Source organism: Pagrus major, chromosome 10, assembly GCF_040436345.1.
Source record: "Pagrus major chromosome 10, Pma_NU_1.0".
Taxonomy (NCBI): Eukaryota; Metazoa; Chordata; class Actinopteri; order Spariformes; family Sparidae; genus Pagrus; species Pagrus major.
The window spans coordinates 19,654,670-19,667,337 of NC_133224.1; the positions used below are offsets into that span (position 1 = coordinate 19,654,670).

At 39.5% G+C, this 12,668-nt stretch overlaps 1 protein-coding gene across 1 annotated transcript; it reads right to left on the reverse strand.

Annotated features, from left to right (window-relative positions):
• Positions 1-2,583: 2,583 nt before the first annotated feature.
• Positions 2,584-10,346, reverse strand: LOC141003225 (up-regulator of cell proliferation-like). Its single transcript, XM_073474512.1, has 2 exons — positions 10,188-10,346; positions 2,584-8,199 (listed from the first exon to the last, which is right to left on the reverse strand). The coding sequence occupies exons 1-2, from the start codon at positions 10,228-10,230 to the stop codon at positions 3,524-3,526; spliced, it is 4,719 nt and encodes a 1,572-aa protein (XP_073330613.1). The 5' UTR covers positions 10,231-10,346; the 3' UTR covers positions 2,584-3,523.
• Between the last annotated feature and the right edge of the window lie 2,322 nt (positions 10,347-12,668).

Consider the following 12,668-nt stretch of genomic DNA (forward strand, 5'->3'; position numbering starts at 1 on the left):
TTGTGTGAGCTCATCAGTTGTAAATTAAACTCTAAGCACACTGAGGGTAACCAGCGGGTCTCAACGCCCTGCAGCGCAGAGCTGAAAGATGAAAAGAGGGCTCGGATCTCCGAAACAGGGTAAAAGTGACACAGTTGACAACTGCTGTTTCTGGTTCTGCTCTTTTCTTTCGAGAGAGAGTGAGCAGGCCTGAAGCTCAGCGACGCCCCACTCTGATTTTCTGCTACAGATCTCAAACATGGATCATGGGTAATACTGTATGTTAACTGAACTGATGTGCTGTTATTTGAGCCCACAGGAACACATGGTAGCCTACATCCAGTATGGGAGAAGTTAGTCACCGGTGCTGTCTTTGCTTGTGCTCTAGCTTTAGCCTGTTTGTTTGTTTTCTATTTTATTACTGCCTAACTGGGTGGTGGGGAGGACTGGAAGGGGAGAGATATACCTGGCTGCTCCTGTCAGAGATTTTGTAAGCCCACTGGAAGGGAGATGTGCACAATGTAAAACACAAAACAACTGACTTGGTTGTGCTGCAGGTGGATAAATGCTGTGGAACAGATGATGGACAGCAGCACAAGAACAGGTGCGCACTGTGGAAATGAGACTCTGGGAAGAGCGTGGAAAGACTCACAGCCTTAAATGTAGAAATCAAAAGGGAGGATGAACTGATCTCTAGTAAATAAGGACATTAAAAGGCACGGCCATCTTTCTACCCACAATGTTTGCCAGGAGGACACCTTGCTACGGATGATCTGACATGTCTGATCAGATCCATGTGAACCCTTTTGTACTCACTCCTGAAGGTAAGGGGGCAGTGAGGGCTTGTGAAGTAAACCTCACCACAACACAGCTACAATGACACCACTGGAGGTGAGAACAGAAACAAAGGTATTTAGTTTGCTCTGTTCTTTTTCCTTGTCTATTTTATAAGCTAACACTGGAGGGCGCTATTGTGACAGATTCAATGCGGTCTGCCCACTCTGAGGAAAATGGATGTGTGAAGAAAAATACCAAACTGGGTGGCAGGACAGAGACAGACAGAACATCTGGAAGAGGATCAAAACTGTACATTTTTAAGTGTAAGAATCAAACAGACAAAATATTTGTAAATATTAAGTTTCTTGTTTGTTTTCCTTTTTTCTTTTCTTTTTTTTTTTTTGAGGGAATGAATGAAATGCTTTTTTGTGACAACAAAAGACAACAGGTGCAGTTTGCCAAAAAATGGCCACTAGCGTGAGGTTTGAAATTCATTAGTGAGTAACAGAAGATGTTTGCTGCAGATCACTTTTCATGCCATTAGAAATGACTTTTTTTAGACTTTGTCTGAGCATCCTGTAGCACCATGATTCTGAACCAAGAAAGTGACTGTAGCAGACATTCATCTCCACTGCAGATGGCCTAAATGCTGTAGTTAGCATTTGCTAGTTTCCAATGAATATTACATTTTCTAATTAGAACACTAAAGCTAAAGTCTGTGGTGTCATTGCTCTTTGTTCTGGGGTGGAGAAGGATCAACTACTCGGTGGCTTTGTGACCTTTTTTTAAGCTTTAGCACACTTTTATTTTGAAATATATCTTGATCCAACTATACTCCTGATGAATCTACTGCTTGATCTGTGTGACTTCAGAGTATTTATGGAAACATCTCAGAGACTAAGAGCACTGATAAAAGCCAACCTTTAGCAGCTAACTAATGTTAAGATGGTGGAGGGAGCTGGCCAGTGATTCATGGTCAGGATTTCTAAACTCAGACACTAAACACAAGTGCAGTCAATTAAATGTTAGCTCACCTCACATGTAGCAGTGTTTACATGTAGCCACTTAATCACATGTGGGACAGACACGAGGGCTTTGATACCATAAGATGCCTCACATCCTCATAGAGTAATGAGATCACACACATGCTCTGACTTTTCCCTTCCACACACTGTGTTGCATTGTGGTTATGGAGGTTGTGTCCACCTCACAGTGATGTGATGTAGCAGTGAAGAGTTTCATGTTCGAGAGTCTAGAGATGGATTAAATTTTGAGTAACTCTGAAATGTCCTGCACACTTTCAGACTCTGAGCATGATCAGACTAAATGTATGTGGACTCACACTTAGCCTGGTCTATGGTATAAAGTGACTCACTGCACTGGTGAGGCTGAATTTCTGTTTATTCTCATTTCAACATGAACCAAACCTGCAGTCAGCCAAGCAAAACAAGATGACTCCATATCACTGAGGTTATTCAGAGATCCTGTGTCAGGTCAGTGGTGAATGGAAGTACATGGTTAACATCCCACAGTGGCAAACACACATGAAGACAGTGACACACTGAACATAAACCTTCAGCTTGGTCTCCATTGCAAAGTTGCACCTGTTGTCTTGTTTTTACATTCTTTGTTGAATTCAGAAACCCAAGACTTGAGATGAAGAAAAATGTTAAATAATGGATTTTAAAAAAGATGATTATTAAAAAAAAGTATAGTAAAACTATATAAATAAATGAGGTGATGATATTTCTGTTTACTTTAGAAGTTATTATACACTGTATGCTGTGATTCTGATCTGGGAAACATTAAAGACATTCATAGCCAGTCTGACAATTTTGTCTCTTTATTGAATCAGTTAACAGGAGTGAGTAACGTATACATGTTAACTATCACATAGAGAATGAGTGACATTTTAATTCTTTTAAACAATGTAAATATTCAGAATCAGATACTTCACAGAAACATAAACTCAAATGTTGACATTTAGACTGAATGATTGTTAAACACAATGAAATATTTTGCATCAGATACTTAACTAAAACCGATTCTAAATTTTTACTTAATAGTCACATATAATTCTGTCCTGTTACAATAATACCAAATGCAGACAGAGTGATGTATAAAAATATGTACTACTTGACATTGGATTTGTCACAGAAACCAAAAAAACACATCATCTTTTATCAGGAAAAAACAACTTTCCACTCTGCCATGTAAAGAAAAAAAAGTATTTGGCATCATATAGTTCAATAAAACTAACCATTAAAGAACAAAAATATAAGTGATATAAGAAAAAAAAAACTTTTTATGTCACTTGTTGCCTTGATTAACTTTCCATTGAATTTTTCAGTGGCAATACAATGACATTCATCTGTCACACAAAGATCATTAATTCAAACAGATTAAATCAAACTGGAAACATTTTGTATGTTCCTAATATGTATATAGACTCAAAGTATCAAAAACACTTTATATATATTGATGAGGTCAAAATCAACGTTCAGTAAAAGCAGATTATTTTGATTATATTATATGCATTATTTATTTATTGCAATCTGTGCTAAAGACAAGCAGTATCTGCAGTGATTTCATCTAATCTCCATATTGTAACTGTAAAAGTGGCAGAATGTCTACATGTACTGAGAATATCTTCAGCCTTGTCATCTTGTGTCTGATTCTCTTCTGTTTCATATCAAATAATAGCAATCTAAATAACCATGAAAGGAAGATGTGCACGTCTGTACACATGTGATGAATGTTGGGAACCTCACTTGATGTTGAATGTCTTTTTCAGACTCTCCTCTGCCTGCTTGTATGTGATCATTTTCCAAATGAATGGAATATCAGCAGGCTTTGCATTATATGCTTCTGCAAACTTGTCATTGAACTTTGCCAGCACATATTTCCAGTAGTCTGACGCCTGAAGGCTTGCATCTGGAGCAATTTTCCAGTCTGGGAAAATTTCTGTGTAAAGCTTGAAAGGGTGGTATTCACCATTTGTAGCAGCGCAGCAAAAACGCAAGTCACTGACCACCAAAGAAGAGCAAATGTCAATGACAAGTTTTTCCGTTCCATCCCATCTGTATCTACCCAGACCCTCTGGTCGATGTAGTGAAGTGTGGTGCTCTTTATGATCTCTTCCTCCTGCCTCACAAGGTGCTTTGCAGAATGGACACTGTTTACCACAGCCGATCATTTGTGACAAAAGCTCCCTCTGAGGATTCACACGAAGAGATTTTAGTTTCATTTGGATGCTTGTTTCTTTGAACTTCTTCCTAAGAGCTTGTTCCATGTCCTTCACACACACAGTGAGCCAGTGAGCAAACTGTTCCTGGTCAGCATTGTTCAGGATCATGAAAGCACCAAGAGCATCCTGGGAAATCACCAGTTTATCACCAAGTTTCTGACAGACATTCTCAACAAATGTCTTCAGGTTGCCACTCTTTTCTGTTTTAGCTTTGTTGATTGCAATATTTATGCTGTTGATTCTTGACTGGAGATGTTGATCTTCAAACTCAAACATTGTAGTCCCATTTGAGAAATGTTTCAAGATGCAATCAAGAACCCATTTGTAGGCATACTTCTCATATGAGCAAATGTAGCTCTGATACTTCTTAAAGTCCTTCTTTGAGAGCAAATCCATTAAAATTGAATACTGGAAGAACATCCGTGTGCTGAACTCAAACTTTGTCTTCATTTCACCAATGATATCAGGACCCAAGGAACGGTTGATGAAGTCTTCCACTGCAGGCCTCAAACAGCGTTCTGTGAATTCTTCTGCTTTCTTCTGGCACTGGTCTCGTTTATGGAACACATCCTTAAAACCAGCACGAAACTTTTCTTTGTTTTGATTCAGACATCTGTAGGGATCATTCTCACGCAGGAAATCTTCATGCATTTTCTTAAACTGTCTGGCTGCAAATCCACAGATGTGCTGTTTGAGAGGAACTTCAAACTCGATCTCTATCTTCACATTCTGATTGTTTTGCAGCTTCTCATCAATCATGTGTAGGATCTCCTGGATGTAAGTGTCGTGGTAGTTGTTTTTTGTTTTCACTTTGTCAGTCACAATCTCTGTGCAGTCCATGATGATGTGGTCAGCTATCTTTTGTAAAGCCATTACGTGATCTTCAACATTAAACCATTTGCTGACTTGGTGTTTAAACTGCTTGTACAAACCTTCCACAGTATATTTGAAAGGTACCTGTCCACAATCTTGCAGCCTTTTTTGACTCAACAGGTCACATGCATGACTCCCCTTATGTGACAGATTTGTTCTCAGGTAGTGGGACACATTTGCGGTGACATCTGTGACCCTTGGCTTGGAAAAAGATACCTCATTCACTGCTTTATACCACATCTTATCAAATACTTTGTCCAGCTCCTTGTCTGTCATCTTGACCTTTTGTTTCCGACATTCTTCAATCAATGCACATACTCTCTCCTCTATCTGTTTTGTGTGCTTCTCCTTGATTCTGTCAATTTCTGCCATTCCCTGTCTGATGTCAGCTGCTGCTGTGAGCTGATTGATTACAGAGTTCTCCATTTCTCGTCGAAGGCTCTTTGCACTGTTCACAAAGTCTTCTCTGTATCCTTCAACTAGATAGACATGACCCTCTGTTTGCTTGAAGTACTCTGCCAGATTTTCAAGAAGCTTTGTCTCCCATTTAGACAGCTCAGTGCAAGCTTCACTTTTTAAATGAGTGAGAAAATCTGACATGTTAGACGTCTCAGATTGTCCAGCAACTGTGCCAAAGTTGTAAATTCTTGTGTCAGCTTCTGTAACCCAGGTGTACATCTCTTTTTTGAATTCCCATTCCCATTTGTTGAATTCTGTGCACAGCCTCATGTATGCATCAGCCACCAGGCTGTTTCTGAAGCTGAAGATGAAGTTTTCATGCTTCACTGCATTCCACAGGCTTTCTGTCCACTCTGTAAACTCCAAGATATTATTAGCAGACGACTCACAACTTCCTAACATTTGGATAATGTTTTTCTTGAGCTCATAAACGGCCTCACTGTACCCTGCATTGACTGGTGCCATTGGTGGGTTTCCATTCCAGAGACCAGGAACGTACCAGTTCCCAGTGTCTGGACTGTACTCCATCACATCAGTGAAGCTCTTGTTCTCCTCTTTCTTTTCCATTTTGGCTGCTGCCTGCGTCATCTCGTTTAACTGCTGCAGGAGCAGTTTCCTGTCTCGTAAGTTCTTCTCATGGGCTGAAACATCTGACACATTCTGGTGAACAAACTGACATTTGGGCTTTTTGCCCACCTCCTTCATCCTGAGAAAAGCATGCACCACTATTTGTAGGATGTCTTTCATTTCTGTTGAGTTCTCCATTGCAATATTGATAATGGTGATATCACTCAGCCCCACGACAAGTGTTGCAAGCTCATTGTCGTGCTCGTGGCTGTTGTCCAGTTGTGCGAGTTCTGGTGACTTTAAGCCCTCAGTGTCAATGATCACCATGAAGTCACAGTTGAGAACTTTTTTAACATCGTCATTGACTCTGATGAGCAACATGAAGGCACCTCGAGTGCATCGACCACTGCTGACTGCAAACTGCACTCCAAACATGGTGTTGAGGAGAGTGGACTTCCCTGTGCTCTGAACTCCAAGAACTGTGACCACCAGTATCTTGTTCTTAGGAGACACCAGGTCATTGAGCTGAGAGAGAACATCACTCACCCATCTGAGAGGTATGTTGGATGCATCTCCATCTACAAGCTCAAGGGGAAATCCATCAAGCAACAATCCTGCACATAGTTTAGGCAGATGCTGTAACTGTTGACGTGATGGGTCAGTTTCTGGAAGGGAAAGTGAAGCTTCATAGATCTGACCCATTTCACGGAAGAAGTGTTCAGTCCCCAGTGAGCTGTTGGAAAGCTGTCTGTCAATCTCTTTGATTTCCTCTTTGTTCTCAGAATTCTGGTATTTCTTTTTGTACTGCTCCCTGAGGTCAGACAGTTTTTCTCGAGACAAGTTATCGAGGTTCATTCGCAGCCATTTCAGGAAATAGGATCTCTCCGTCCCTGGGCTTGATATTGCATTGATGAAACATGTCATTGCATTTGACATGTCATAAGAGTTCTGCTTTTTCCGGAGTTTTTCTTTCTGTACCTGAAGATCACTTTTGTACTTTTCTATGTTTTCTGACCCAACTTTTCGAAGCCGAAATTCTTCCTTCTCTAAACCAGTCAGTTCTTTCCATATTTGGCCTTGCAAGGGTAGCTGAGTTTCTTTATATTTCAGGATGTCTTGGATTTCTGCAGTGATGGCATCAGCATTGTTCTTGGCAGTCTGGCATTCTGGACAGTCCTCATCAACCCAGATTCCCAGTTCATGGGCAATGTCAGCCATCTGCTCGATTCCCATCTTCATCTCTGAGTTCTCAACCACATTGCTGACTGTTTTCCGCAAATTTTTTACAAAATCTGCATCATTCATGTGCTTAGTCTTCAAAAGGATGTTCCGTGCAGTCAAGCCCATCTTTGTTGCTACCTTTTTTAGAACTTCCTTACTGAAGCGACTGCTTTGATGGTTTCCCACCAAGAAGATCTCTGCCTTGTGGTGTTTGTTCATAAGCAGCTGACAGTCAGAGTCCAAGTTGTCAAAGAACACAAAAACTGCTGCAGATGTCTGACACAAAAAAGAAAATTGTGTTTCAAATGAGGCAATGTCCCCACGAAGGTTAGCTACAGCTACTGGCTCACTGAAAATGTCTATGTTTTTGTTCCCACAAGGAAGGTACCAAGAAATTTCAGCCACTCCATTGGATATTCTCCTTGGACTGTCACCACACTCCATGTTAGAGTGAACAAAGGTGTCATGGTACTGCTGAGAATTGCTCAGAAGCTTATTGAGGATCTCTGACTTGGACAAGGAGCACTCACCCAGTCTCACAAAAGATATCATTGGAAGTTCAGAGACAACAATTCTGTCTTCAATAAAGCCCCTGGATTCTGAAAGTGACTGAGGTCTGTGCTTTTTAACAATGTCTCTCATGGCCCAAAGCATGAGTGTGCACTGCTTTGTGTCACAATCAGGGAGCAGCAGAGGCACAGAAAACTGACACATGGACATTTTGAGAGTCATTTCCTGCTGTACAAAACCATCAGAGCACAGGAAGAGAGCAGTGATTATGTCGAGGGGGTTCAACATATGGTCTGAATGTTCACTGTCAAACAGATCATCAAAATCTGACTCTGTATTTTTTGATGCACCATCACAGGCTGAATCAGGAGTACATTTCACATTCCTAGCTGTCACATTAACCATCATCAGTTTCTTTAGAAAATACCATGGAAGATCTGAATTACACCTGGCGGGTTCATCAGTGATGGTCTTCTCATCAATCTGAAGTATTGTGCTCATGGATAGCTTCTCTTTGTAGAGCTGCTCCAACCCTAGATCCTCCAATAAGCTCTTCATTTGTGTGTCTGTGGATATGAAGATGTCTGTTATTTCAAACCAGTCATAGGTGTATTAATATAACATGCACAATTATGTATCCTGTCTTTGAATTCAAGCTGAAGTTGGCTACAAACCTCCAGAGACAATCACTCGTATAAAATTAGGTTTTAATATACTGTATGCTGTACATATGCCCACATGATTAAATTACTACCAAGAAATAATACAGAATGGTTGAAATTGAATTAATGACTTGTTAGCTACTTACGAACTACAATCACTCTCGTCACGGTACTAAGGTCCGTTATTTGGGCACTTGTATGTGATGTTCTGCAATTACCAAGTCTTTACTGTACTTGGAAAGCTGCCATTGGTTAGCTGACTCGCTGAAGAACTATAAAGATGTAAGGGATAACACCCGAGGAGGTATCCACTCTCAGGAATGTACGGGAGGACGTGGAGAAGACCCAAATTCCTGATTATGGACACATTGAAGGGCATTGTCCCACTTCTACGATGGCCATTTGCCAAAGAAAAAAACATTTAGACCATTTATGTATAATTTTTGTGTTTTGCAATCAAATGATAAAGTTTTGCACCTAGCAACACCTGATGAGTAGCTGAAACAATCATTATGCAATAGAAACGTTGCTCACTACTCCAGTAAGTAGGCGGTACCTTAGATACCACTTAGCAACACCAGATAAATTAGTCAGCTCAGCTCATTGAAAAGCTAACGTTATGCTAGAGAGATTCAAAGTCAATATCATTGCATACGGTAGACAAACAGTTGATATAACTAACCAGCCATGTCACTGTCCCTAAATCAGTAAAAATGTTCAGGAACAAATGACTGGCCGGCTGCACCAGTAAGCTTAGAGGGACAGTGTATCAGGGCTGACATGGGGAGTAAACACACAATAAGTCGGTTTAACCAGCTTTTTTTTTTACTTCTTGCTGCTTATTTGTTACAAATGCCACCCTGTGGTGTTCAGTGGATGATGCACTGAAGGACTACATTTGTGTGTAAAAAATATATATATTTTTTGTTTATTTCTAATGTCAAGGTGTCTGCAGCCAGCTGATGCCAGTGCCACTCTCTGTAGATACAGGATATAGCACATTAATTTAGAACGATGACCAAGGTCAGTTTCTCTGGAACTGCCTGAAGAGTTCAAAAGTTAATTTACATCCTCCAGCCAATCAGAGTTGAGTATTCACTCAGACCATGGCATAAGGTGTGTTTATCTTTCCTTTTGAGAAACTTTCCTTGCTTCTGTATCTGGTTGTCTCCACACTGTGCAGTATAATTCTTCTTCAAACATCAAGTGTTTCTGTATTATTTCATGAAGTCCAGAGTGTTTACATAAAAAAAAATCAGGACAGCTGCAGCAAAGAAAATCTGCTGGTCTCTCTCTCTCTAGAGAAGATGACTTTTGATAACTTCTGCCACAGTTGTGGCTGCAGAGCCTCATTCAACAGAGAGGCTGGGTGTCTTAAGAATGATAAAGCACAGACATTGAATCTACAACAGATTGTGGGGGACTGTGGCTCTTTTCATGTATTGTTGGTCGTTGTTGTTAAATTGTCTGAGTTTTGGCCTCTTTTGTGGTAATTTTCTACTTGTGCTCTCTGGCTGTTAATTGCTGTCTATAAATTGAATGCATTTATTATTCATTCATTTATGGATTTTATGTATTGATTGAACATAAGGGTGATTCAATGTCAATCCACAGTTGTTGGATTTGTAGCTTAAAAGTTCTTTAATTTAACAGAAGCATCATTTTTACCTTCTTATTTACCTTTCTCTTTTTTAAATATGTGATGCCGTTATGTTCAGAGTTCATTTTAACTGACTTACTTTTTCTCAAATATTTTTACTAAATTATTTTACTTTTACTTGAGTACATTTTTTCTTTAAAATGACAATAATTTCAGACAAAGTACAGACAAATACTCTTTCCACTGCTGCTTACTGCTTAGTTTTCTATGACTATGTTTTTCTCTGACTCACTTGCATGTGCAGAATTGCGTGTCTTCATGCTGTCTGTGTCCATGGTCTCTTGCGGAACTTCTCTCTCTCTGCTTTTGGTCACACTGTTGCTCTAGTTGTGTCCAAATGCAGAGACACTTGCCTTATGCTGACATGATAAGACTGATGTCGTCAACAGAGGCCAGGCACTGTTGAAATAAAAATGAACAAAAATTATGTTGATAATATTAATGTTTACTTAAAGCTACTTAAAGAACATTTCATTTGGTGCATTTCTGCTGAACAGTAGGTTGCATAATGCTGACCTTAATCAGTTGCTGTCTGTTGACAGTGTCCCTTGCTGTCATGGAACATGGTGTCGATAGAGTGTCCTCTACGTCTTCACAGCGAAGCTCGACACATGAATCTCACTATCACTGAATATCACTGATTCCCTTGATAAATGATAAAAAATAAAAATGTAATATAATGCATCAACTCATTATCTCATCTGTTATAAGACAGTATATAGTTCTTTACCTCAGTTGTGGGTACAGTGTTGGTCATCCCACGCTTGCTCCAGATTATTCAAACAGCTTCTCACTGAAAGTGATGAGATACAATATTACTGTAAATACTACACAAACTTTAAAATACCATGCAGCCTACTTGACTGCATTGTTTTAATCACAAGAGTCATCATACAATTCAGTCTCTAACTCTCCTGTATGGGTTTGAAAATGAATCACTTTGGTGATTAGATATATGTGTCGCTTTATGAAAAGATCCCCACCCCCTCCCCTCTTGCATCACTTGACTTATTCTTGCAAATACAGACCCACATCCTACAAAAAAGATTTGGTTAACCATACATGGCCATAAATCAGTAACACTACATTGCAAAAATACTTTTGTCCTGTGCAGACATTATTGTTTATGGTTTCATGGAAAGATTTTGCATTCCAGGTACTCCACCAACCTGCAGCCCTGTTGGAAATGCCCCAAATGTCAAGCAATGTTCTCAATGCATAATACTCAGAATTTTCCCCCTCGTTTTTGAACTCTAACAAACTCATGAGGGACAAAACAGAATATACATTTCTTCTAAAACATGCCTGCCCTGTCTGCTGAACTTGTAAAAGGCTACAGGTCCAGATTTCAGTTTTTAATTTAGCTGTGCATGCTCTCAGGAAGAGCAGCTGTTCAAAGTACTTTGCATCGCATTTTTATGTGGTCCACAGTACCAGACTGTACATCTTAGTTTAAACCAGAATAACCACTTTGCGGCTGGATGCTTCCACGCACCAGTCAAGTTGCACTTTACATCCCTGTCTTGCCAGACTGATAAGTAGCGTTTAAAAACAAGCGTGGTGGAAGTGAACACTATATTGACAGTAAGAAACATGCAGTGCAACAAAAATCAGCTGAGTCAGCAAAACCAGTGAGGTTGTTGGACTACTGCTGTATGTCTGTTAGTGTGTAATATCACTAAGGGAAACAAAAAAAATGTCAAATTCCTTGTATGTGTTCACATCCATGGATGATAAATCTGATTCTGACAGAACACAAAGTTGTGGCCATAACAGCTGACATAATTCAAATATTGAACGGATGTTTTTGCAAAGAAGATAAAAATTTTAAACGCAGGTGCTTTTCGAAAATTTTTAGCCCCATGGCACAGAATAATGTCGGCTTGAATGTTGGCTAGAAATGTCTTTCTGCTGAACAATATGATGTCAGAGCAAAGTTGACCTTTGCCTTTTTGGATATAACTGCATTGTTTTATCCCCCCAGACATTTGTGTGAAATTGTGTCAGGATTAGTGTATGAATTCTTGAGTTAAGGCCAAAATGTGTTTGTGAGGTCACAATGACCTTTGACCTTTGACCACCAAAACCTAATCAGTTCATCTTTGATTCAAGTGGACATTTGTGCCAGATTTGAAGTCCCTGCGGGCTTTCCTGAGATATAACAATAATTGTTCTTAAGAGTGGGTCAGACATTGATTATGACAATGTTCTCTTTTCTGTCTCTGAAAGAAATTCATGATCATAATTTATGTGTTGCACAGTCTGGGCCTGGTAGTGTGGCATTGTGTGGATTAAAGCAGTAACAGCTGAATAACTCCACTAATCTGCGAAAGAATTAGACATTCATAGTCTAAAGCAGAGGTCGTCACATCCCGCAAATCTCACGTCTTTAATATTTAATTAGGCCTACAAAAAAAAATCTGCAGTGAAAAATACTTGAAAATCATAAAAAATAAATTCATTAAATTATGGTTGAGTTTGCTGAGATTTTTTAAGACAATTTTCAAATATGCCTGTGTAGGAATTAATGGGATATAGTAAGTTATTGTTTTTAAAAAAAATAAGAAAAAAAATTAAAAAGACAAAGTTTGATGAGAGCCTAGACTCTATTTCTGCCCCGATGGAAATACAGTCTAGGCTAGGGGTATTCAATTAAAATTCAAAGATGTCCAGATAGAATCTAAAAATGTCCTCTAGCAAAGGTCCAGAACAT

Coding starts and splice junctions, on each gene's coding strand:
- LOC141003225 (XM_073474512.1), bottom strand. CDS start 10,230: ATGGACACAGACAGCATGAAGACACGCAATTCTGCACATGCAA. Junction 8,200..10,187: donor ACGCAATTCTGCACATGCAA/GTGAGTCAGAGA, acceptor TCATATCCACAG/ACACACAAATGAAGAGCTTA.